Below are 26,357 nucleotides of genomic sequence, written 5' to 3'. Positions count from 1 at the left end.
CAGACTAATGGAGAAGCACTTGGAACCATAATTCTTTACATACAGTTTGTAAGGCTCCCAGTTTTATCCAGACAAAGAATGAACATTAAGAGCTTTTCTTCCAGCTTCTCAAAATGGTTTTGAAACATTAATCCAGTTCAGTGTTTTAATACAATACAATGAATCATAAAAATAGAGGAATTCTTAACTGGACAGATCCATAATATATGGCACTGTAAAACAGTCCATAACATCTTTTGTTTTTCAATTTTCTTTGGCTTTTATTTGCTTTACTTGAGTAAAGCAATTTTCTTTGGCTTTTATTTCCTTTACTTGAGTCTGCACCAGTATCTCTTTTTACAGCCATATCTTTCATTGTATTGATCTCATTCAGAATTCATAACTGAGACACCTTAAAGTTATTCATAACTATATTTTAAATGCTGAAATACTGATTTTCCCCCCAAGCAACAAGGCATTTTTGTGCTGGAGAATTTGTACATTTTACCAATCATTTGAATGTTATTGAAATCAGGTGACATTGCATCTCCCACCCCAGGGCTGGGATTAGTTTGGCACCTACTGGCTGAATTGGGCTAAAGCTGGTATGTGCCTTCCTCTCTCTTGCTCAGGGCTATTTTGCTTTATACGGAAAGAATCTACTTTTTGAAACCAGACTGCCCTTCTATACTCAACTGGTCTGCAAACTGACTGCAGTTCAGAGGGCTGTATCAGTCTGAAAAGCAGTTGATGGGCAATAGCAGTAGATAAGATTGGGGAAGGGAGGAATACACCCTACTGTAATGTGAGAGGAGGTTTTTTGTATCTGTTGTAGATAAGCCTCCCTATATTGCAAGTCTTCCAAGTTACTCCTTGGATTGCTTTTGAACATAGGTGTGGCATTTTTTTGTAACTGCCTTGTTTTGCCTGATAATTACATTTCTTTGACTGCAGCCACATTTGCATGCAGTCAGAATGAATTTTGACAGGTAGCTAAACTCTTGGTCAAGCCATCAATCAGAACTCGTCTTCCTTATTTCCATCTCATATTAAGAGAGTGATTAACTTTTATCTACTACCTTACAGCAAATAAATGAAAGCAAGGAAAGTGATTGGTAGATGTTTCCTGTTAGCTAGTAATGCTTATACAGAAGAGGAGAGAAACAAAGATGGGGGAATCCATCAGTCCCTCTGTTTAACATGTACTGTACATTATAAGTAAGAGAACCATCAGTTGTTTATACTGTGTCTGTGAAGAATATCAATCATCAGTTGGAGGAACATGTTTTATGCTGTACAATTTTCTGCTAGCTCAAGGGCTCATAGATAATACAATTCAACAATGAAACAGAGCCTGTAGTATATTACACTGAATCCAGGAACAAGTGTGTATGTGTAAAATGACTTTAATATTTGAAGAGCACATTGGGGCTTCTATTTCCTTAGATTACCCTATTACCCTATAAATGCAAACTGAACATAAGACCTAATTCACATAGCATACTAAACCATGCATTTCATTCAAGTTTAGTGCCTTGTATGAACCTAACAGGAATGCACAATATTCAAAATGGGTAAGAGTTGAGGATATCTGTGCTGGATTCAAAGAACCGTTTCCGTTTTGGACTGAAATATTGAATATCTTTACAATCAAGTCATTGTGGTTTTTAAACCATGAATTTCAGTGTCTTGTGTGAACACAATGGTTTATTCAGAAAATCTTGATTATGTAAAATATGATTCAATGCAATACGTGAACTCTGACTCTGAGATTTCATTCTCTTAATATAATAAAATAGCACTGATAAAAGAATTGTCCATGCTGGAGAAAAAATAGCATTAAATACACACCTGCAGCCCAAGATTTGTAGTTGACCTTGCCTGAAAATAGCTCATATATTATTGTGGGGAAAAAAATGAGTATTAGCTGCAATCATGCTGGCTCAACATAATAAATGGGGTTCTTTATTATCTATTTTGACCATCAAAGTATTTGTATTGAACCTATATTTTTGATTCCTATATGCATGAAATAAAATTCAATTTCAAAAGTTTTATTAGTACTTAATTATTTGTTAGACCAGGATCACATGTAATTCAAAATTATAATTCAGTGAAATGTTTGAACAGTCATTGTGGTTTATAAATTCATGTCTTAATTTATTATATGAATCTAATCAAAGTCTTTCCTACTGGCTGTATTTGTATGAGGCACCCATATTATCTGAATATTATGGAATATTTAATCTTCTAAGCTTCAGTGGTACAAAGAACCATTAACTTTATATATTTTGTTCACACATGCTGGAGTACACTTTCATTAGTCTTTCCAGCATTCTATGGAAAGCAAGAAATAGATGTACAGAGTCTGAACACATTCACGGAAAAGGGTTTATATTGTTAAAAGTAAACTAAGCCAGAAGACCCCTGGATAAAAGCAAAGTGATATCTCTGCATTATCCGTTGTTGTTGTTGTTTGGAGTCCAGATCTTGTAGCCTTCCTATAGTCAAATCTGTCATAGTATTTTGCCTACTATTTTGCAAAAGTAAAATGTAGATAACGAATATCTCTAATGCTTTGCTCTGTCCCCGTTACTCCATATTTTATTTCTGTCCTTTCCTTGTTCTAAGCAAATACGCCCTAGCTCTACTAACAAGCTCTCCACCTCATCGGTGTTTTCCAAAGGAACCCGGAAGACTTTAATTTTCCTATAATCATTTTTTCTCAACATCTTCCGGTCTGTAAGGCAAATGTTACTCGCAGTTTCCATCGTCCGCTGATTGGTCGCTGTGTCAGAAGTGGGAGATCCCTGAGCAGGCGCAATAGATAGTTTCCGGGTTTGATGGGGTTGTGAAACTTTTGAAGTCGTTCTTTGTTTTCTATTCGGGGTGTATTTCTCTGGTTAGTTGCTGAGATGAATCGTTTGTTCGGCAAATCGAAGCCTAAGGCGCCACCCCCGAATTTGACGGACTGTATTGGCACGGTGGGTACCACAGAGAGAGAGGGTGCTGGCTGGAGCACTGTTACTGCCGGCTTCTCTAGAGAAGAAAATCGTCGCCGCCTCCGGTCTGAAGACTGAATCCCATTTTTTCAGAACTTTAGCATAGATATCTATTGGCAGATTTGCTAAGTTGTTTTTGATAATTCTAGGGCAATGTTTCTCAGCCTTGAGCCCTTTAAGATGTGTAGACTTCACCACCCAGAATTCCCCAGCCAGACTTGCTGGTTAAGGAATTCTGGGAGCTGAAGTCTACACATCTAAAAGGAGCCAAGGTTGAGAAACACTGCTCTAATCTAAGAAGACGTAGTCGCTACAGTAGGAGAACAGCAGATACTTTCTCTGGAGCATCTGGTCGCTAGCTCGTCAAATAAAGTGTTTTTAATGTAGTTTGAGCATTGAATTGTATATATGTCCCATTCATTCATACTTTAAAATTATACTGTTGTCCTCATGTTGCTATGACATCTTAAACAATCTCATGGATCCTTGGCTCTGACTTGAATTGTTTTGATGTAGTCAGTAATTTGATTCATGTCTTATGCTGAGCCATGGTTTGCTTAACATAGTTTGTTGAATAAATTGTTGGCTGGATTCTCAGAACGTGCTTTGCTTGATGTTGTGATTTATGTAAAACCATAGAATCCATATTATGCCTACTAATCACTTTTATCTCTTTCCTTTACCCCTCCAAAGAATAATGTGATTAGTTCTGTCCATTTGTGCCTTGTGCTTTCTAAATAACAAGTTTCATTCTACCTTGCAAGCTAGTACAAAACCAGGGAGATTGGGGAATAGGGAGAGAAATAATAGTGTGCATGAACATATTTTGATGAGTTCTTGGATTCCAGCCAACATAACTTAGGATATATTATGGAGGAAAATCTCAAGACAAAAATTACATTTTTATTATTTAGAAGTGATGATAGGGGCACACAGAGGAACAATAAAAAAATCTCAGTGTCAGACCCAATTATTCCTTTTCTCTTATATGTAGCTAAGGCTCTTTAAGCAGTGTAAGTGGAGATTAATTGTTTTAATTAGAATTTGTGTTATAAACTAAAATTTGGCTATTGTTTTGAGCTCCAAGCTTGGCAATTTGGTTGCAAATATTTTGTCACCATTTGAGGAAACATCATCAATGCCTTTTGAATTGTTCAATTGTTCAATTCAAAACACACTGACGATGTCTCCTCAAATGGTGACAAAACGTTTGTCACCATTTGTCGTTTGTCAACAACCAAATTGCCAAGCTCAGAGTTCAAAACAGCAGCCTAACTACTAACCTACTAATATTTAAACACATTTCAAACTAAAGTTTATTCACATTTGCATATCTTTTTTGAAAAGTATAAAAAAACCTTTGTCCCCTACAACCTTAACTGTCTACAAATAAATGCTTTTAACATAGTTATTTTATATTACGTTCTTTTTATATAGGCTGATAGAGCTCTGTCAATTTAGTTTTAAAAAATCTCTCAAGCAGCCCCTAGTTTTTTATTTCTTCTTTATGATTCTTTTTGTGAATAGTTATTATTGATAAACAGATATAATAATTTGCTAGACTGCATGTTTAATATATGAATAAATACTGTAGAATATTTTTACTTTTTATTTTGACTAATGTCTTTGCTGCCAGTTAATAGCTCCTTTATTCATTATTCTTGAGTAAAGGTGGACGGCAGAGCAGAATCGATTGATAAGAAAATTTCTAGACTTGACGCAGAGCTGGTGAAATATAAAGATCAAATGAAGAAAATGAGAGAGGGGCCTGCAAAGGTAAGATGTAAATAGTTTTATGGTGAAGTGATTCATGGTCACATGAGGACTTGTGTCTCCTGTTTTTAGGAAAAAATTTTAATGTACCAAGGTTCAGAAGAAAACAAATGACTAACTGTATAATCATGATAGAAGCAGGGTCTATTGGGCTTGAAATCAGTGATCAGAAGGCGTTTCTGAGTGAGGGCACCTGTCTGTAACTTTTTAGAACAGCTACGCACCGTTTAATATATACTACTGTTATATTAACCTTGCCAACAAAAGCTATAATCGGTATTGATGCAGCTAGAGAAATCCTGCTTGTGTTAAAGAATTTTAAATTTAGGATGGGTATCATCTTGCACTTTGAACTGTGTATGTTCAGGTAATAATAAAGCCATAATAAAGTCTTAATGAGGCCTTAGAGCACAGAGGCATACTGTATGTGAATTTTGGCTCAAGACGCATGTAACGTAACTGAATAAGGCACAACTGACTTGTGGTTCATACATAAAGTGAACTTCATAACAAGATAAACCATCTAACTTTGATTAATAAATTAATATTGAATTTATATTTTTATAATGATTATTTATACATGCAATAGGTTGGGGATTTTTTTTATTATTGTAAGCCATTCAGAGTCTCTTTTTGTAAGATGGGTGGCTGTATAAATTTGACTACTAAATAAATAAAGCTTTTCAACTGATAATGGGTGCATCCATAGAATATGAGATAGCACAAAGCCATTTTGACTATATTGTGACTTAATATGTGTGACTCCATGTTCACTATGTTATAAACATTTACTCCATAGCTTTGCTTCTAAATTAAGTTGGCTAGCCTCAAGTCACAAACCGCAATAAGCAAAGTGCATATTGGCTTTATGTATTGAATATACATAGTTCGTTTTATTGCATCTAGCAATAAAGTACAATGTAGACTAGCCTCATGATGCACCCTGGGCAACATGATTTTGTCATTGCTATAGTCTACATGTTCTGCGCTGCTGGACTTCACAAGGATCTCCCAACAAGAAGCAGTAGCATAAATATTTAAAATAAAAACATGTGTTTTCAGAACTAAGTGACAAAGAATATAGGAGATATCCTGAAAAATAATACAATTTAAGGTGGAAGGTATGAGTAGTGCTATAGCTGATATTTATTTAGGCTTATGATTGATTACTCAGTGGATGTTGTCCTACTACAAGAAATTCATTGTGCTGATGAAATCCAATTTAAAAACAGATCTAGAATATTTTCTGGCTGCAGCTGCTAACCATGCAATGTAAGCACCACAATCTATGTAAAAAAACAACATAGACCAAGTAGAAGATATGAGAAGTCATACTGAAGTGAATGTATTTGTCACACAAATAAAAGTTTCCAACTTTGAAACTGTCAACTTGTATAAAATACCCACACAGCTATGGGATGCTAGCATGTTGTCTAATATGCGGTACTCCACAGTAATTATGGTCAATTTTAATAGCTGAAATATATTATGGGGACATAGAGACACTAATTAAGATGCTAAAATGATAGGGCAGTGGGTGGGCACTGAAAATCTCTTCTTAGTCCTTGATGCTAAGGATAAGGGTATGTTTCATTCAGCCAGATGGAGTAAGAAATATAATCCTGATTTACATTTTGTCTCCAGGTATATGCACAATAGAAGATTACATTGTAAAAAAAGAGTACTCCAGATATCTCTTGGAAGTTAGCATAAACCTGTGCTATTAAATGTTGGAGTGTAGCTCTCAAATGTAGGATAGAATCCTAAGCCTTGCTAGAATTTATTCAACATCCAGTGGATCCCCTAAGGTACAATTGATTTGTGGGATTGCTACTTTCCATAGTTAAGAAGCATATCCCAAGGGGCTATAGAAAAACATATATCCCAGCCTGGAGCCAAGAATACATAGAGTTAGACAATATGCGGAGAGTAATGAACCTGAAGTTGCTGATGAACTCCTCCAGTGTCTAGACTCCACCAGAAAAGTGGTACGTTCTTATGGTGCAAATGAATTTTCAACATGCCAGCAAAAAGGATTGGTCCCTGCTTACAAAACTGGGAGATAGCTTCATGAAAGAAATCTGAAATGTTGGCAATATCAGTCCTAATGATCCTTACAAGGAAAACATAAGGAATAAATAGAGAACTACTGAAATCAAAAGGGACAAAAAAGCCAGAGTCAATGAACTAACACCTGGAAGCAACATCTCAGAAGAATTTTTACATTAAAAATTAATGATGATTAATGATAAAATCACTAATGATAAAATCAGGAAAAATGGCTGAGCTAGATGGAGTATATCCAGTGGTGGGAGTCAGGCAGTTCAGGCGAACCGGTGGTTAAATTGCTGACTGGCTGGTCATTAAGGCAGAGAACCTTAGATTATTTTGAGTATATCCTGAGTTTCTGAAGCATTGTGGGCTATATACTATAATCCGACTCACACAGTTTTATAATGATATCCAATGAACAGGGAGACTTCCAACAATACTCAAAAGAGCCCAAATTGTAGCCATCCTGAAACCTGGTAAAGAGGAGAAATCTGTGGAAGATTTTAGACCTATAGTGCTCTTAAGCATCTTATAATTTACTGGAGAGACTAATAGGATTAAACCCCTGACCAAGGAACATGTATACCTATAGATAGGCTGAATTTAGCTAAAAAGGTATCAGGTGGTATTATTAATATCCCAAATAGAAAATGGATTTCAATGGAGAAAAAAATATGTTGCTGTGTTCATCAATCTACTATACAATGTGGAGAGAAGGGATTATTCTAAAGTTCTTACACATTGTGCCTTATAAGAAAACAGTTATTCTATTCAACAATATGCTGTCAAACAGATACATTGAAGTACATCTTGGATGGCCAAATTTGTTGGTAGTATAGATTAAATGACAACTTGCCACAAGGTTCCGTGCTGGATCCACTACTTTTTAATATTTGTATACCAGATCTGCCAGGCATTGCTGCTAGAAAGTATATATGCATTTATGACATTGTGGAGATAAAACAGTCTGAAGACTTCAATACCTCTGAAAAAGCCCTCCAAAAATATTTAAAGAAATTGATTATTTTTTTTTAATCTGGAGGCTAAAAATAACAAAATTAATAAAATCGAAGTTACCAGTTTTCACTTGAAACAAGTTAACTATACATCAAAAGTGGAATTTAGGAATCAGCTGATGAAGTTTAATCTTAATGCAAAATATTCAGATCTGGTCCTTGACTGGTTCTTAATCTATAGAGAATACTTCAGGAAAATCATGGATAAAATAAAAACCAGGAACAATATTCATAAACTTTTTGGCACTATCTGGAGAGCAAATGCTACAGATGTAATCAGCTCTTGTTTTTGTATATTTGGCAGCTGAATATTGCAGTCCTTTATGGTTAAATAGTGCTCACACAAAAGCAGTGGACACCCAGCTTAATCATACTATTCAGGAACTATTAAATCAATGCCTCCTGAATGGCTACCGAATAGTACTATCTAACACAGGGTTCCCCAGTCCCCGGTCTGTGGACCACACCTCTTCTGCGGCATGCCAGCAACCAGTGCCCATAAACAAGCGAAGCCCATCCACGGAATGCAGGCAGCATGCAAAACCACACCCCCTCCAGTCCACAGAAAATCCTTTCTCCGTGGAGCCAGTCCCTGGTGGCCAAAAGCTTGGGGGGCCACTGATCTATATATAAGTCCCACACATTAGAAGACAATCAGCCTTAAAAATAGAATGGCAGAATTGCAAGGCAAACCAATTATTACCTATATATGAGGGCTATCATGAACAAATACTCAGACTCAAATTTCAGAGCCCACAGTGGAAACTTGGACAGCAATTAATCAGAGAAGACTTTGATACTAAGACAGCATGACACCGGGAATGGACAACTACTAACCCAGATCTGTTTAATTTAATGTCTGATCCAGTACAATGCCTCTCTAGCTTTGATCTTCCAAGGAAAAACTGGATGATGCTCAACCAAATCTGAACCTACCATGCAAGTGCCAACATTGGAAATAAAATGGGGACTGTTTAATAACACTTAACTGTGACTATGGGAACGTCTTGCAAACTTTATATCATATTGCAACAGAATGCCCCTCAGAAAGTTCCCTGTATCTCTGCAAAAACTACTTTATCTCCAGGGCACTGCTGTCCTATGGCTGTATGATTTAGATATCTGGCTATAGGCTTAGCCATTCTGCGTGAATTTTATTCATAATTTTATTCTTCATTGGTATTGTGCTTTTTTAAAATAATTCATTGTACTGGTATTTTATATTTAATACACATTTTATATGCCATTTTTGTGAATTGTATGTACTTAATACTGCATTCTGTTACGCCATATGAAATAATAAATAAATTGCATCTAGTGTTGTTATCAGGATAAAGAGGTAACAGCAAAGAAAATGATGTGATTTGAATTATTTAAGAAAAATTAATTAAGCAATTTTGGAATTATACTTAATTGGTTGATTATTGCTAATCTTATCAATGTCTTATTGGTATTTCTAGGCATTATAGCAAAAAGCTTATATATAAATTTTTAGTACAATTAATTATATGTTTAATTAAATGTTTCTATTCAGCTATTAATCCTTATTGAATTTAACATCTGCTTTTTAATATATTTTTTAGAATATGGTAAAGCAGAAAGCCTTGAGAGTATTAAAACAGAAGCGAATGTAAGTATCTTACACTCTAAACATTTGTGTTCAAACGGATCATCAGTCTGAATGGGTATCAACATGAGTCCTAAAGTTATATTTTTAAATAGGCTACTATCCAGCCATTCTTTTGAATTGGATTTGGGAATAAGATGGGTCTTGTTGTTCATTTTGCATTGAATATTGCATCTTAGGTGCCTCTAACCCTAATTTCCCAAGGTAAAGGTGCTGGCCTAGAAAATGAGTCTTATGATTTCTTTCTTATGAAAGCTATTTTTTATCATCTTAAAAGCCAAATGTCTAAATTTGCCCTATTATGTAATATGTTCTCAGCAAAGTTCCTCTTTTCCACTGTCATGCCAAATTTGTCCTTGCAGCTGTTAGAATTCTCTTAACACATTATGATATTTTTTCATTTATTTTCTGGAATTTAACAGTATTATTTTTTGAATATTTTTATGTATTTCTTTTCAATGCTTTTGTGGGATTTATTTTCCATAACCAATACATATGATAACACGTTCCTTCCTTATGACATTTACAGCATATATTATTATATGATTTGTCTCTTTTGGTATTTATTGACAGAATTACATATCATCTCTTAATACATTTTATACCAATTTTCTCTTAAATTATAACTTGAAGTAAATTGTATTAATTTTTTCTATAGCTGATTCTATTGATATACTATGATTATTTAATTTATTATTTGAAGTTTTACATCCAGATTGTCATCCAGTTTTCTTTTTTTAATATTATAAATACCTATGAAGTCATGACTAATATCTTACTATTTGGGGATTTTCTGTTGTGCATTGCCCAGTTACATAATTTAGGATTAGGAAGTGCAAATTCATCTTTTCAATCTTGCAAAATTTTAAATTTTATTCTTGCTTTTTTTTTTCTCACTCTATAGAAATATTTTACTGTTCTTTGCCAAGACTGCAAACTTTTGTCTAAAACTAAAATTGATACCCTTTGAAATGAAAAGCTCATCTTGGGTAATAACTTAATTTTACTAGCCAAGAACGTTTAGGTTTTTTTTATCTTCAGGGTTCTTTTCCCATAATTTATTGTAATTGTTCTGAAATATTTTCTGAATTTTTATATTCCAAGAATTCATTGTTTTTATTAGCTGCCTTATAGCACCTATGGTTGCATAATGACTAGTATTACATCATCTGCAATGTTAGAGATATTCTGTGTTAGCAAAGGTTGATTTAAATAATTAGTCACGCTAAAGAAATTAATCACTCTATATAAAACCCATATGTAGCACAACCCTAACCCCTGTACTTGCCTTTGCACAGCAACAGCATTCCGCCTTTGTCACGGTACATTTGCGCTCAAGGCAGCCCTCGCCTCCTGCCACTTCAGGTCAGAGCTGTAAGCTGCATCCGGGAAGCACTGCAGTGGAGAGAAGCGGCATCTTTAGCGCGTCATCTCTTGCTGGGTCTCGCTGCCTGACAGTCAGGTTTTTAAAAAAGATTTGTTGGCCTTTGTTGGTGCAGCTGGGCATGCCTCAGTCGCTTGGGGAGACACTCTCCACCCCAAGACCCTGGCCTGCTGTGTTCGCTGCCGCCACCATGGCCTGTCTACTGACCCAACCCAGTCGCGGCTCACGCTGCTGCTTTCCCAGGGGCGAGTGGGCAGGGTTGCATTGTGCCTCCGCATCATAATGGGCTCCAGGAGGAGGAGGGGACCCCATCTCCCCCATTGTGAAGCGCATAAATTTCACTCTGCTGCACAAGGCGCTGCAAGTATAGCGGGCTGGCCACTTTGGCCATCAGATGGCAACAGCGGCGGTAGTGTGGTCTGGTCAGCGGGCAGGCCATGAGGCGGTAGCAGTGGCTGGTTCACATTAGCAGGCAGGCTATGAGGCGGTGGCAGCAGCCGGATCGGACCAGTGGGCAGTCAGTGAGGTGGCAGCAGCATGGGTCAGATCAGCGGGCAGGCATAGCAGGTCACGCGTCTCCTCAAGCAACCAAGATATGCCCAGCTGTGCCAACAAAGGCTGGAAGTAGCCACCTGCCATTTCCTGCTGCAAAAGACCCAGCAAGAGATGAGATGCTGGAAAATCACATCTGGCTGCTTCTCTCCACCACAGTGCTTCCCAGACACGGCTTACAGGTCTGAGCCCAAAGTGGCAGGAGGCAAGGGCGACCTTGAGCACAATGAAAGCAGAATGCTGTTGTTGTGCAAAGGCAAGTACAGGGGCACTTCGCTCTGCACTAAGGCCCCAGCCATCACCACTGCTGCCTCGGCCGCCCCACCTTGCTGCAACAGAGCCATTACCTCTCTCCGGCTGGCAAAGGCTGCGCTACTCCTTGCACCACTTCTTGTACCCCGTCTACAGCAGAGATTTCCAGCCCCACCTGGAGTGATTCTCCCTCTCCCGCCATCATCCTTACCTTCTCAGGCCAGGCAAGGAGTTACTGGGAGGCAATGGGCAGGGCCAGCCAGTGTTGGGATTAGGCAGTTCATCAAACTGCATAAAAAGTTAACAAAGGGTTCAGTTAAACCAATGCAAACTGGCTGAATCCCACCACTGGCCAGACACACACACCCCACCATTGTTCCATCCAGTGAGAGAACATTTCGGATTTTTCAGTTCCCTCAACCGAATGCCCAGTTTTCCTACCACATCAGGGCTAACCATGCATCTGATACACACAGGATCTAGCAGGGCAGTCAGGAGTCCCTTGCATCCTGAGGAAGCCACCATTAGTTCTATTCTAGTGGTCATGGAGGTAATGGTGTCATTTACCATCAGGTCATCTTATCCCTCACTGTCACTTTTGTAAACAGCTGGAGGCTTCCAGGTCGGAGTTCCCTCCCCCTCATTGCTAGGTAGAGTGAACTCTGCAATCTCCACTCCTTTTTAGCTCATCTCCTTCAGCTTGGACAGACCTTTCTCTCTCTTTGGCAGGCCTCGAGGCCGGTTGCAATGGCTGGCCACAGAGCGGGGCACTCTACCACTTGGTGGCCCTCTTTATTGCAGCAGAAGTACACAATGGAGCCCCAACAAGGCTTGGCCGGTTTGTGGGGAGCACCTCCCTTTCTCCCTTTTTTGGATGCTCATTTCTCCAGAGTGTGGTTTGCTCGTGGAATTCAACCAGGTTGATTTCCACCTCACTGGCTAAGATGTACCATCTTTGGAGGGTCCACGGAGCACCCTGGGAATAATCCAGTAACTACCTTTGAAATATCAAAAACTATTAAAAAATGAAAGCAGGTAAAGCTCAAGATCCAGATGGTCTCGCAAATCAATATTACCATTTTTTATGACCAACTCCTTCAGCCATTAAAAAAGAAGCCAACAACAATGAATTTTGATAGAAAGATTGAAGATTTTACAGTCATATATTCATGAAGATCTGGCTTTTTGTCAAAAAGTTAGTTGAGACAATGTTTTGAATATTGAATACTTACAATATCATAGTGAGAATCAGGTAGCTTTAATATTTTTGGATGAAGAGGCCTTCAACAACTTTAGTTTTCATGTTATAAGTTCTGGAAGATAGGGACTTTGGGAGAAATTTATTCAAGGTGTCAATGCGATTTATATCACAGCAAGCAAAGATTATTATTAATGGAGACTTAACTAAATCATGTAAAATAGAAAAGCATACAAGCCAAGAATGCCCCTTATTTCCTGTTGTATATATTGGTCCTGAAATTTTTAATAAGGATATTAGATAATTTGCTGGTTATTTAGCTATAATTTTTTAAAACTCAAAAACCATCATAGAACATTTGATGGTTGTAGAACTAAATGAGTTTGGAGCTTTAGCAGGATTTAATATAAATAAACAAATGCTTTTTAAGAATATGATCTCCCAGGACTATGAAATTGACAAAAAGCTGGTGGAGAAAAAGGTGAAATACCTAGAGTTACATTGACAAATATAAATTTTAAAGTGTTTCAAAACAACGTGCTTCTTTGGAATGATATCAAAAAAGGCTTTATTAATGAAGATAAATTGCTACTATCATTATTGGATAGAATCTCTGTAATTAAAATGAATGTTTTACTAAATATGCTTTTTCTGTTTCAGGCTTTACCAATACTTATAACAGATATTCCATTTAAACAATGGCAGATGGAAATCTCAGGTTTATATGACAAGGGAAAAAAATAAAGATATAAATTATTGCAAGAAGCTAAGAAAAGAGGAGGTTTGGGTTTACTAGATTTGAAATTTTACTTTGATGCCTGTTATTTGATCTGGCTTAAAAAGTAGCTAATTTTCCAAAACAAGAGGTTACTCGAGCTGGAGGGCCATGAACTAAGATTTGGATGGCACACCTATTTATGTTATGATAAGGTTAAGTAAATGTTGTTTTCAACAACCATTTTGTTAGACCTGCCATCCTAAGAGTTTGGAATAAATATAACGTAAGGTTCTCTACAAAGATGCCTCTTTAGGTATCAGCCCAGAAAGCTTTTTTTAGAAAAGAAATGGCAAGGCCAGTCTGGTGGATTTATGGTCAAATAATATTTTTTAATTATGGTGACCCTTTCCTCAAATCTAAAGAGGAGTTTGAATTAGAAGGATGTAGCCACCATCTTTTACATATTTACAATTGAAAGAAGGATTTAAATTAGATAAAAAATCTTATGGATTTGACATTGAAAAAATGGAATTCTGCTGTGTGGTAATGATGAAAATATTGCTAAATTTTATAAATTGTTATTGAAATTGAACTTGGAGAATGAATATGTGAAACATTGTATGATACAATGACCAAAGAATTTTGGATATAATATAATGCTTGAACAATGGCAAAACATGATGAAAGGTTTAAAACTTACATTAAATTATAATTTGAAAGAATTTTTTAATAAAATGGTATTGAAACCAAAGAAATTGTCAAAAATGTATAAAGGTATTTCAAACATGTTAAAATGTAAATGTAAACTAGGAACATTTTACCATTTATAATAGACTAGTGATAAAGGAAAGAAATATTGGAATAAGATTTAAATTTTAATACAAATTTAAAGATAAATGAAGTGAATATAAAGATAAAACCATATATATATATTTTTAGCTTAAGGAACAGAGAACTTTTTAAAAAATGGAACTTTGATATGATATATATTGACAGCAGCAAGAACATTCTATACAGAAAAATAGAAGGACACTTTGATTCCTACAATGAATGAATAGTGCAAACATTGATAGGAGTTAGTAGGAGTTGACTACTTTGATTCAAGAAAAAATACAGTTAATTTTGTTTCTGTTTAGAAACTGCTTCTGGACTTCCCTTGAAGTAGAAAAAATGAAACTTTGATTTTGGGTTATGCTGATGAGTTTGTTGTTATAGACATGGCTAGTAAATATTATTATGTAAAAATAAAGTTGAGATTGTATGTTATTATGTTATTCTACTGTGCCCAAAAGAATCAGGTCAATGTTTTTCTTTTTTTTTTCCTTTTCCTTTTCTCTTTTATAGTACACATTTCTCCTCTTTATCTTTTTCTCCTCCGTTCTCCCCTTTCCCCCCATTATTGTCATTCTTATTTGTATTTCGTATTTTGTATTTTGATAAATTAGTAACTTTGTAACTCAAAACAGTATCTATTTAAATTGAAAGGTAACTTTTACTTAATCTTCAGACTAAATAGATGCAGAATTAAAATATGGCAGCACCTTGCTGACTATCACAGATCCCAAAAAGCTAAGTTACATCTGGTTGATACTTGAATGGAAATCTACTAGAGAACTTTGGATTATAAATTGAATTGGCAAATAAAGAAAATCCCCAAAGATCGCACTGGCAAAACAGTAATATACCCAAGAAAACCCATTTAGTTATCAGGAGATTTATTTATTTTTTGAATTGTTGGAAGCTAGTTACATTTACTACAAGAAGTTATGCTGCTCTTTGACCATAATAAAAAATTGATTTGATTTATTACAGGAACTCACATGCTCATTTTTGTTTAAAAAATTCTAAATTTGGAGGCTGGGACTTAAATTTACACAGTTTAATTTGTAGTGTTTATGAAAGACAAGTAGAACTGCAATTGTACCATGCTTTTAAGCTTATATATATTATTAACATAGGTACGAAAACCAACGGGATAATCTTGCCCAGCAATCTTTCAATATGGAACAAGCCAACTATACAATCCAGTCCCTAAAAGATACAAAAACAACGGTAAAACTGCCTTTCATTACATTTGTATTTATTTATTCAATAAGTATTGAGTCTAACTATTTTATCTGATAACTTTTCTAGGTTGATGCTATGAAGCTAGGAGTGAAGGAAATGAAAAAAGCTTACAAGGAAGTAAAAATTGATCAAATTGAGGTGAGTTTTAATGTTGCTTTTTAAAAAACCCTATAGTCTTCTTTTCTGGCCTGGAATAATAATAATACCTGCAAGCAGAAACAAGTGGGTCCATTAACTAAAGAAAGCAATAGAAAATGAGGAAGCTAAAATGCTCTGGGACTCTAGAATTCAAATAGGTAAAAAAATCTGGATATTGGATGTGGCAATACCTGCCACTATCCAGATTTCTTTGTTTTTCTTGTCAACAATTGTTAAGTCTGGGGTGTTATGTGACAGGTGCCCGCCTGTTTCCATATACTTGGAGACAATATAATAGAAGAGAAAAACTGGAGAAGACAGCAAAATACAAAGACCTGCAACTAGAAATAGAATGACTGGCAAAATAAAGCAAAGGTAGTACCAATAGTCATAGGCGTAATCCCAAAACAACTGGAGTACCACTTGAATACCATTAACATTAACAAATTCACCTCAGTCAATTGCAAAAGGCAGCTTTACATGGAACAGCTTATATTCTGTGATGATATCTGAATCACCATCTAAACTGATTAATCCAATCTGAACATCTGGCCGACTATGCAACTAAGTATAATTATCCACAGTGAGGCACTACCTTGATGTGATTTTGGTCTGGTGTGCTTTGAATGAGAACTATTCTAGAGTTTCAACAATACTCAGGTCTCATCAGAGTAGTCAAAGAGTGTCTCTCCAATAAAAATTATGGTGAGATATATATTACAGAAACTCATTCCGGCTCAGTAGTCACCCAGATCAACAAGGGCTGCAGTAGGAGTTGGAGGTCCTGGACATATGTTGAAAAATGGGCCACAGGACTAGGACTGATGGCTGAGCAGCTAGGGCCAGCAGCTGCAGAACTACTGGAAGGAAAGGTATTTATCCATTACAACTGTCTGGATAATGGATTTGATAGTACTTGGACACAGCAGAATAGAAGAGAAACCACTAGAGAAGATAACAAAATACAAAGACCCACAAATAGAGATAAAATGACTGTGGCAAACAAAAGCAAAGCTGGTACCAATAGTCATAGGTGCCTTGGATGCAATTCCAAAACAACAGAAGCACCATTTGAACACTATCAGCATTGACAAATTCACCATCAGTCATTACAAAAGACAGCTTTACTTGCAACAACTTACATCCTGCAGTGATATCTATACCACCATCAAACATCCACATCTGCCTATCCAGTCCTTGGGAAGGACTAAATGCCAAATCCAGTCTGAACAACTGGCTGACTCTGTGACAAACCATAACAATAATGACAAATTAATTTAAGTTATTAATTATTGTTGACAAATTCACTAACATTGACAAATTCAATATCAGTCAATTGCAAAAGACAGGTTTGCTCTGAACAGCTTACATCCTGTGATGATACCTCTTAATACCCTAAAACATCAACATCTGCCTATCTCTGGTACTTGGGAAGGACTCGATAAATAGATAAAAATGCCAAATCCAATCCAAACATCTGTGTGACAAATAATTAGTAATACACACATACAGTGTATAAATTACATGTGGTTTGTTATATAAGTTAGGTAAAGGTAAAGGTTCCCCTTGCATATATGTGCTAGTCGTTCCCGACTAGCGGTGCTCATCTCCGTTTCAAAGCCGAAGAGCCAGCATTGTCTGAAGACATCTCCGTGGTCATGTGGCCAGCATGACTAAACACCAAAGGTGCACGGAACACTTACCTTCCCACCAAAGGTGGTCCCTATTTTTCTACTTGCATTTTATACGTGCTTTTGAATTGTTAGGTTGGCAGAAGCTGGGACAAGTAATGGGAGCTCATCCCCATTACGCAGCACTAAGGATTCGAACTGCTGAACCACCGCGTCCCTTATATATATATATAAGTTATATAAGTTAAACTGTCTTTATTCAATTTATATTCCACCTTACCGTTAGCACTTTAAGATGATATACACAGCACTCGATCCTCTAATCTTTCCACACAACCCTCTCAAGTAGATTGAGATGAGAGCCAATAACTTTCATGAGTTGCCAGTTTCAGTTAAACAACATTTCCAGTGTGCTATATTTTTAAAACATGAAAAGAATGAGAACAGCTGAATCTAGACTTAAATTAGTGGAAATTGTAGTTTACTTTCACTGATTTCAAAAAGTCTAGTCTACAGCTTGGTTCTCATATTTAGTAAACAATGGTTAAACAAGTCATGGTATAGTATAGCTCAAATCCAACAGAAGTATATTTTATGTCAGCACAAATATGAAATATTCACCAATTATATGAATTAAAAGAGAATACAGGAAGGCTTTGTTAGTTTCAGGCAAAAAAGTTCTTTCTGTCATGGTGAAAGACAGAACAACCACAGGTCTCCCCGACTGTGATGAATGTATATTTTATAATCTAGGACCTGCAAGACCAGTTGGAAGATATGATGGAAGATGCTGGTGAAATTCAAGAAGCATTGGGTCGTAGTTATGGAACCCCAGAGATAGATGAAGATGACTTGGAGGCAGGTGAGTTACCAGTAAATATTGGTCTAGTTGTATATCCATGGCTTGGTGAGTTCAGTATATAGGTAATTTAATTACTATTTATACAGTATTGTCTTGATTATAAGCAAACAGCAATAAGTGTAAATGTATTTTTATGAGGGAGTCAATAATGTAGCGAATATAAAAATTTCTGTATTCCCTTCAGTTTCAATTTAATATAGCCATTTGCCAGCAAACAAATAAAAAGAAATGAAGAAAAGACCAAAAAAAGTATTACTGTATATTGCATTCAGTCTTTCATTCTGGATCTCCGCTGCATCTTGAAGCTAGGTATCAAACTACAGAACAATATATTGTTTCATTAAAATGCTTAAAATGTCTGCAAAAAGGAAATATTTTTATATAAGCCAATATTAAATGGCTTTTAATTAGTTTTCCAGAGATGTTAGGGTTTTTAATTGTTGTACTGTTTGAATTTAAATCAGATATAACAACCTCACTCCAAATTTCAGTTATTTATTAGATATTTTCTGTCCTCAACATAATTTTAGAACTAGAAGCACTGGGTGATGAACTTCTAGCTGATGAAGACAGCTCCTATCTTGATGAAGCTGCAAGTGTTCCATCAATTCCAGAGGGCATGCCAACTGAAGTGAAAAACAAAGTGAGTCACTCTTCACCCCCTCACTCCCATTATCACATAGCACATAGAAAGCAATAGACATTTAGAGAGCAATATTCACCAAAAGTTAAGGATTTTTTTTTTAATTGCCCTTTTTTAAGCAACAAACAATAGCCATATTGGAAGTATTACCGGTTTTTTTTTCATTTCATTGTTGATCTTTTATTGCTGTGATAATTTGAGAAGTTATGCATAGTAAATTAAGGGGTTACTGACACTTTAATAGGGTTGGTTTTCTTAAATTCATATCAAATACAACAATTGGTATAACCATAGTATGTTGACAAAGGCAAAGTGACGAATGAAGTTCACATAATTCTAACCTATAAATCATGATTTTAAATATAAGAAATGAATTCATATATGACATAGTGTAAAGTATTACATCTAATACATTACATACTTTTTAATTTTTAGATTTGTAAGGCTGTCCAATTCAAACAATTCTGGGTGATGTGATGTACTGTGCAAAAAATGAACAATAATAAAGAACAAAACCAAACCCATTATGTACACTAAATATATATAATGTATAAAATAGTGAGTAAGCAACGTAACAGAACAATCAAAAGGGCTGATAATGCCTGCAAGAAAAGCCAGGTATTCATGATTGCCTAAAGGCAAGAAGTGTGGGACTTGCCAAAGATTGTTCTAGAGAATGGGGCAACCACAGAAAAAGCATGCTTCCTTGGTCCTATAAGATAGCAAGAAAAAGAAGGAACCTGGAGCACTCCTCCGTGTGGGAGTATGTGGAACGAGTAATTATTTTTGGAAGAATTACCCGGTCTTATGTTATGTCAGAATGGGACAATTGACCCTGGCTGCATTTACGCACCCACTTTTCCATGGGCCCCTCACTGCAGCTGACCCACCACTGGCACTTACGCTGAGTAGACCTCCGCCAGCGGTCTTTCCTTGGCAATATCTGCCAGTAGTCCTGCCCCACCCCATTGTCCTAGGCAATTCACTGAGGAATGTTTGTTTCCTGGTGATTTGCTGCACAGGACAATTAAATGCACCTCCTGGTGGCCAGGTGGAATGGGCAAAGGTAGCAAAGGGGGCAAAGAGGGACAGGAAACAGAACATCTTACTTCCTCCCAGACCAACCCTCCTGGGCTCCCTTACCCTTTGCGGGACAAAGGATGACTTGCCTTGTCCCTGCCTGAGCCAGGCCACAAGATGAGGTGACACACACATGGCACAGCCCCTCCACAGCAGCAGCAGTGGCAGCAGCCCAGCTAATGGTTGGTCCCCCTGTGGCCAGGCTGCATTTGTAGCCACATCCCAGTTACAGAGTCCCACCAATATCCACTGGCCAGTGTCCCACTCGGGAAGGGCTGAAAGGGGAGAATGAGTCCCTGCCGTGATTAGAACCTCGGCCCATAGGGAGAGTGTGCATAGGTGGACCCTGCCCTCCCAGGAAACACTATATGCACCCCTTGCATATGGGCAGGTGGGCAGATGTACAGCCAGTCTCCAGACCATGCACAGCTGGTCAGGCAAGCGAGGTTCAAGTGGCCCCAGCCTCTTTCCCCTTGCCTGCACCCTGGTTGCACCACTTCAGACGGTCGATCTCCTGGTGCAGCTGCTGGAGTGTCTTGCTGTTTTTCTGAGGCAAGAACTGCAGACAGTGTTCCAGCTTGGGGGCCACCCACTTCAAAGGGCAACAGTGGCAGGGGGGGTGAGTGTGGCTCAAGTGGTACCTGCTCGGCTTCCCTGTTATGCCCCCAGGGCTGTGACAGCACATGTAGAACTTGGGCTTCCTGCCATTGGACCATCTGTTGCACTGACCACATGGAGCGACTGGTTTGGCCCATTGTACCTGATGCCCCCAGCCTGGTCGATGCTAGCAACACCCCCTTGTGCCCTGAGTTGGGCACAACCTGCAGTTCCTGCTATAACGAAACAGCAAGATGCTCCAACAGCACCTCCAGGAGATTGACAGGCTAAAGTGGCAAACCAGGGTCTATTTGGGGGAGGCAAGGAGGCAAGGCCAGTGGTGGGTTGCTCCCAGTTCTGTCCGGTTCTTGAGAACCAGTAGTAAAAATGGTAGGAGGCTCCGCCCACCCACCCTGATATCACATTTGATGATCTGCGCATGGGCAGAAGCTTCTGCGCATGGGCAGAAGAGCGCACGCTCCCATTGTGAACCAGTAGTAAAGGTAAGTAGAACCCACCCCTGGACAGGGCCACTTGAACCTTGCTCGCCTGACTGCTGCGGCATCCGTGACACCAAGGAGACTGACTCCGCGACTGGCTAGTGGCCTGTGCATCCGCTAAGGCCATGTACAGGGTCTGCAGGGAGGAGAGGGGCTGCCTACACAAGCTCTCCCCACAGGGCCACCAAGACTGATAGTAGCTGGAACTCTCACTCCTCTTTTGGCCCCTCCTGAGTGGAACACAGACCAGTAGATGCCGGTATCGCTGGAGCCCCTCTCAGATGGGACACGGCTACAAATGGAGCCGCTGCAGGAGCAACCACTGACTGAGATGCTGCTGCTGCTGCTGATGCTGGGGAAGACATGTCAGGCATGCATTGTCTCTGGTAGCCTGACTCGGGCAGAGACAGGTTGAAGGAATGATTTTTAAAACATTTTTGAAAGCATTAGGACAAACACTATTCTACATAGGGAATAGTAAAAACAGCTTTTGAATTTTTTCTGAAATGTACCAGAATGAAGCAACACAGTTGAATACTCAGTTGTATTGTTATTTGCTGTTATTTATGCTTGTACATAATAGGCTATTCAGACCTCAACTGATTAATTAGCATTCCAACAGCAAAATAAGGGAACATGCACACTGTGCTTATATAAAGTAGAACTCAGCAAACCAACCAACCCCCCCCCAACTATCATCTTTGCAAATTGCATGCATAGAGGCACAAGCAGCCAAAGCTCAAACATTGTATGAAAACACACACACACACAATTATATAATAATTAATGTAGCCTTGAATTCACACTTCAGCAGCATTAAGCAACATTTCTGTATGAAGTCCTGTGAGGGAGGTGAACAGTTTCTAAATTTGAAAATAAAACAAAGAATTGTAGTATACACATAAACATGCATACATACACATTCCTTCTATGTCTGCCAGTAAAAACAAAGCTTACATTGCACATAAAGTGCACTGCCCCAACTACATGAAACTTTAATTTTTCCTTAGCAATTTTTTAAAACAACTAACTTACCAGCTGGCTGATAGCCTTGCAGTTGTCAGCATAGGTTTATCTGGTTTGTTCATTTTAACTTCCACATCATTTTATCTGTGATAAAGATATTTTTTTTTAAAAAAAAATCAGTCCTGCTGCTATTTGTTTAGGATGGAAGCATTTTGTAATTTGTGATTGGGTACTGTTTTCAATCACAGCCCCATTACAGTTCTTAATGATCAGGTTTTGTTTTATTGGGGGTCAGATTATGATTTGCTCTGCCTTCATAACAGAATTCTCCAAACACATGTATTCACTCCAGACTTAAAACACATTTGATAATCATGTGAAGTCTGAAATATTTTAAACATCCCTACAATACTTGCAGGAATAATTCCCAGGTCACAAATTGGCTAACTTCGTTTTTCAAATGAAAATTAGCTGAATTTTTTCTTTGGTAATCCTCATATAGGATTTTGGGTTTATAGAATATCTATTTGTATTGTTAATTTACTAAGCATCTTGTTCAATTAACTTCATAAAACAATAATATCAGAGTTAAGTATTTAATTTTTATAAGATCAGTGCTTGACATATGTGGACACAATATTTCCTGTTTGCTGGGGCGGATTATTCAGAATTTAAAATAAGATTATTGTGATATTAATCTCTATTTAAAATGTGTTTTCATAGTTTGGGGACAAAGCAACAATTATTCATAAATAATGTATTTTCAATCTCACAGGATGGAGTACTGGTGGACGAATTTGGACTCCCACAGATACCTGCAACATAATTATGAAGTTCAAAAGGAATGTTTTTTCATATACATTTCTGAGCAAAAACAATTGTGGGGGTTGAATCTATACTTTTGCAATATCACGTAAATAACACTATGTTGTGAAATAAAGAATGAATGATAATGTTTTTAGAAAATATTACAGCACTATAGATTTTTTATTAATGCTAAGAAATTAACATTACTTTTCTTTCTGTATCATATATTCAGAGTTCTAAAATTTGGTTTTGTTGTTTGTGTAAAAGTAATACATAAAAATATTTATAGCTTATTTGTTATAGATGATTGTGCTTCTGTTTTGGAATTTGCCACCCCATTTAATTGCAGGTGATTGCACTGTATAATCCATTTTGACATATGCTGGTTATTACAAAGAGCAAATTGATTTAATTGTGTGATTTTTTTTAAAAAAAGATGTTTGACTCAGTTACTATAAATTCCAACATGTTAAAAAGTTCATCTGAAGTGTTTCTAGCTGGTATGTATGATAATAAGTCTATAATTTTTTCAACATCCATAAATTATTTATAAATATGGTTTGAATTGAAGAACATAATCCTGATTAATAGCTTATTTGATAGAGTGTCACTTTGAGAAGAGAGATGACAGCAGGTAGTTCTAGATTTTAACCAAGCTTTGTGCTTATGCTGTGGTATAAAGTTGAAACAAAATGTTTTAGGTTGTAATAGAAACCTTTACTTAAGAGTGCCATAATTGAACACCCAAATTTCCAAAAATAGTGGTTGATGTAAATCTAGGATTTAGAATTGATGGCTTTGCTATGGATGCAATTTCAGATTGATGCAAGTTCAGATTGTTGCAGCATGCTTCTCTGCACAAGAACAGTGACCAGGAATCAAATTTAAGTCAACCCATCATCTGGAGATTAATGGTTTTAGCACACTGAAGGTAGTTTTCTCAAATCTAAACATTTTTATTGTCACTGGCCTGACTGAAACATAGAATAACCATTTCCTAGTCAATCAGTAATGACTAGGTAATCAGTAATACTTCTAAGCATCTCGTTTCATGCTCGAGCCTGTAGCATTGTATTGTATGTGGATTAGTTTTGAGTGTTTTGAATGATGAAATGTGAGCACAAATGGATTAAGCAACTATGGTACTGGACTAGAGGCAAATTTATCATCTTAAGATCTAGAGCACAGTATTCATGGAGAAAAAAGGCAATAAATTTTTTCATAGTTGCATCCACAAAAAAACATCAAAGAGAGCTTTCTGGGACTGTCAAATAGATGACCCAGCCTTCAGTGGATCTATGTGATATCTGGATGTTGTCTGCATTTTTTAGTAGTAAAGTCAAAAGCTATACCCAGAATTTGCTAGGCTTGCTTATTACTACTTTGAGTAATGCCATACCAAAGTTATCCACTGCAGTGTCTTCTAATATGTCTCTGAATCTTTTCTTTGCAAATTCCTTGATGATGGTAGGTAATGTTGGTAGTATTGGATTTATTCACATCATTGTTTTTATATTGGATCCTTATTCTGATTGCCTTGTAAGTGCCTCTAAGTATTTTGTTCTACAGACTATTCAAAACAGAATCTCCTGCTGACCTAAAGAAGATGGTGATGCTATCAACTATCAGACAGGGTCCAATGTTCTGAATTTAGCCAAACTGGGATTGCAGTTTGTGTGACTGTAACGTTGTTTGTCTTTATCCTTTTCTGTATAGATTTAGACCAGAATTTGGCATGTAGATAGACAAAAGCACTAAAAGAAATACTATACTGTGAGACACATAAGACAGTGCTATTCACTCATGGGGTGGTGAGTTGAACTTGCATTCTGATTGATCCATTTTCTTTGTGTTACAAGTATGTAATTGTAGGAATTTCTGTTTGACCTCTTGGAAATTATTCTGCATTTAGTAATATTTCAACTTGCTTGACTGGTCATTGACTACAATAAAGATACTGATTCTAATTTCTTCTTGCCTTCCATGTTATTTAAGGTCAATGTGAAGTCAATGGAAAGATCTTTTGCAGCTTTGAAATTATTGCACAATATTCTGATGATATTCAGTTGTAAATCTCCTTTTTTGGAGCTTTGGATTTGATATTTCCAGGTTATTAGCTTTAGGGCTGAATGTGGAAGACATGAATTTGGAAGAATAAATTGAAACGAAACAAGATGCTACTGATCTGAGGGATTAGAGTTAGTTTTTGTTAGGTAGACATGTTCGGGGTACAGTTGTCAAGTTGTCCTTCTAGATGACACTCGATTTCTGCATAACATTGATGGTAAAATGACCAGTATCAAGTTCTGACAGAATTAAGTTCACCCTTACCTAAAGGAAATGGACCTGACTTCAGTGCCCACAATAAAAAAAATGACAATAAAGGATCTATCTATCTATCTATCTATCTATCTATCTATCTATCTATCTATCTATCTATCATCTTTCATACATACACACACACACACACATACACACACGCACCACACACACACACAGGTATGTGTGTATGTATGTGTGTGTGCATAACACTTTTTTTTTTGGAGTTTCAAGATAATCATATTCCACTGCTTGAATGACCTGGGAATAGTCCAGACCTTAACCCAATCTATGGAGTCGACTAAAAAAACTTGTTAGTCAGAAGCGACCCAGCAATAAAACCCAATAGAAGCAATCATTCAATCTTGGTTTCACATTATAACAGCTGCAGAACTAAAAGACTTGGTTCACTCCATGGGAAGACTTAAGGCCGTAATTCATGCTAAAGGTTACCTAACTATTAACTGACATGATAATGTTTGTATATCTCGTTTTTTCTATGGTGATAATTTCTGTAAATCTTTTTTCTACGTGTTTCACTTTTCTTCTTTATACTGTAACTGCTATTCTAATAGCAAATCATAAAAGTTATTGCATTACATTCTTGATTAAATTATCTTTCCATTGATATAGAATTTTATGGTACTACTCAAAAAAAAAAAAATGGTGTTATTAGCTAGTTTTAGAAAATACACTTTTCCCAAAAGGTTTCCACAATTTTGCCCACAACTTTATATATATTTAAATCTCTGTCCATCTTGAATACATATCAGAAAGAGGAAGTTGAGAGTTCACAAGGTTGATACTATATGGAACAAAATTGTGACCGAATCTGTTCTGCTTCAGATATCACAAAGCTGCCTCCCAGAAAGTAACAAGGAAACAGGTTTTGAAGAGAATGTGTAGTGTTATAGAAAATACTGCAGATTCTGGTCAAGCATCACTTAAATGCTATAGCCTGGATAACCGGAAGTGAACTGTCAATAATTTCTGCATTCCTCATGACTGGACTGCCTTCCTTTTCCGAAGCAGTAATGCTTCCAAACCAGACTAATGCAATGACAGATGCTCTCGATCATCCTTCCATAGAAAGTGGTGCAATTCAAAGTGCTTTAAAGCCCTACATGGCACAGGACTAGGTTATTTGCTGGCACACCTCTCCCTAAGAATCTGCCTGTCCCACTAGAATAAGCA

General features: G+C 37.0%; 1 protein-coding gene across 1 annotated transcript; it reads left to right on the top strand.

The window, feature by feature from the left end:
• The first annotated feature begins 2,735 nt into the window (after positions 1-2,735).
• On the top strand, positions 2,736-24,815 carry CHMP5 (charged multivesicular body protein 5). The gene is made up of 8 exons (XM_034416339.3): positions 2,736-2,963; positions 4,653-4,757; positions 9,406-9,452; positions 15,512-15,605; positions 15,687-15,758; positions 18,143-18,251; positions 18,782-18,894; positions 22,813-24,815. Exons 1-8 carry the CDS (start codon positions 2,895-2,897, stop codon positions 22,861-22,863), a joined length of 660 nt encoding a protein of 219 aa, XP_034272230.1. The 5' UTR covers positions 2,736-2,894; the 3' UTR covers positions 22,864-24,815.
• The last annotated feature ends 1,542 nt before the right edge of the window (positions 24,816-26,357 follow it).

The sequence above is a fragment of the Pantherophis guttatus genome, chromosome 4 (assembly GCF_059756535.1).
Source record: "Pantherophis guttatus breed Tessera chromosome 4, ASM5975653v1, whole genome shotgun sequence".
Taxonomy (NCBI): Eukaryota; Metazoa; Chordata; class Lepidosauria; order Squamata; family Colubridae; genus Pantherophis; species Pantherophis guttatus.
The sequence above is the reverse complement of the archived record's forward strand: the minus strand, read 5'-3'. Positions and strand labels throughout refer to the sequence as shown.

Excerpts from the sequence above, each read along its gene's own strand:
- CHMP5 (XM_034416339.3), top strand. The coding sequence starts at position 2,895 with ATGAATCGTTTGTTCGGCAAATCGAAGCCTAAGGCGCCACCCCCGAAT. Across the intron at positions 2,964-4,652 it reads TGACGGACTGTATTGGCACG|GTGGACGGCAGAGCAGAATC; the intron begins GTGGGTACCACA and ends TCTTGAGTAAAG. Across the intron at positions 18,252-18,781 it reads TGAAGATGACTTGGAGGCAG|AACTAGAAGCACTGGGTGAT; the intron begins GTGAGTTACCAG and ends ACATAATTTTAG.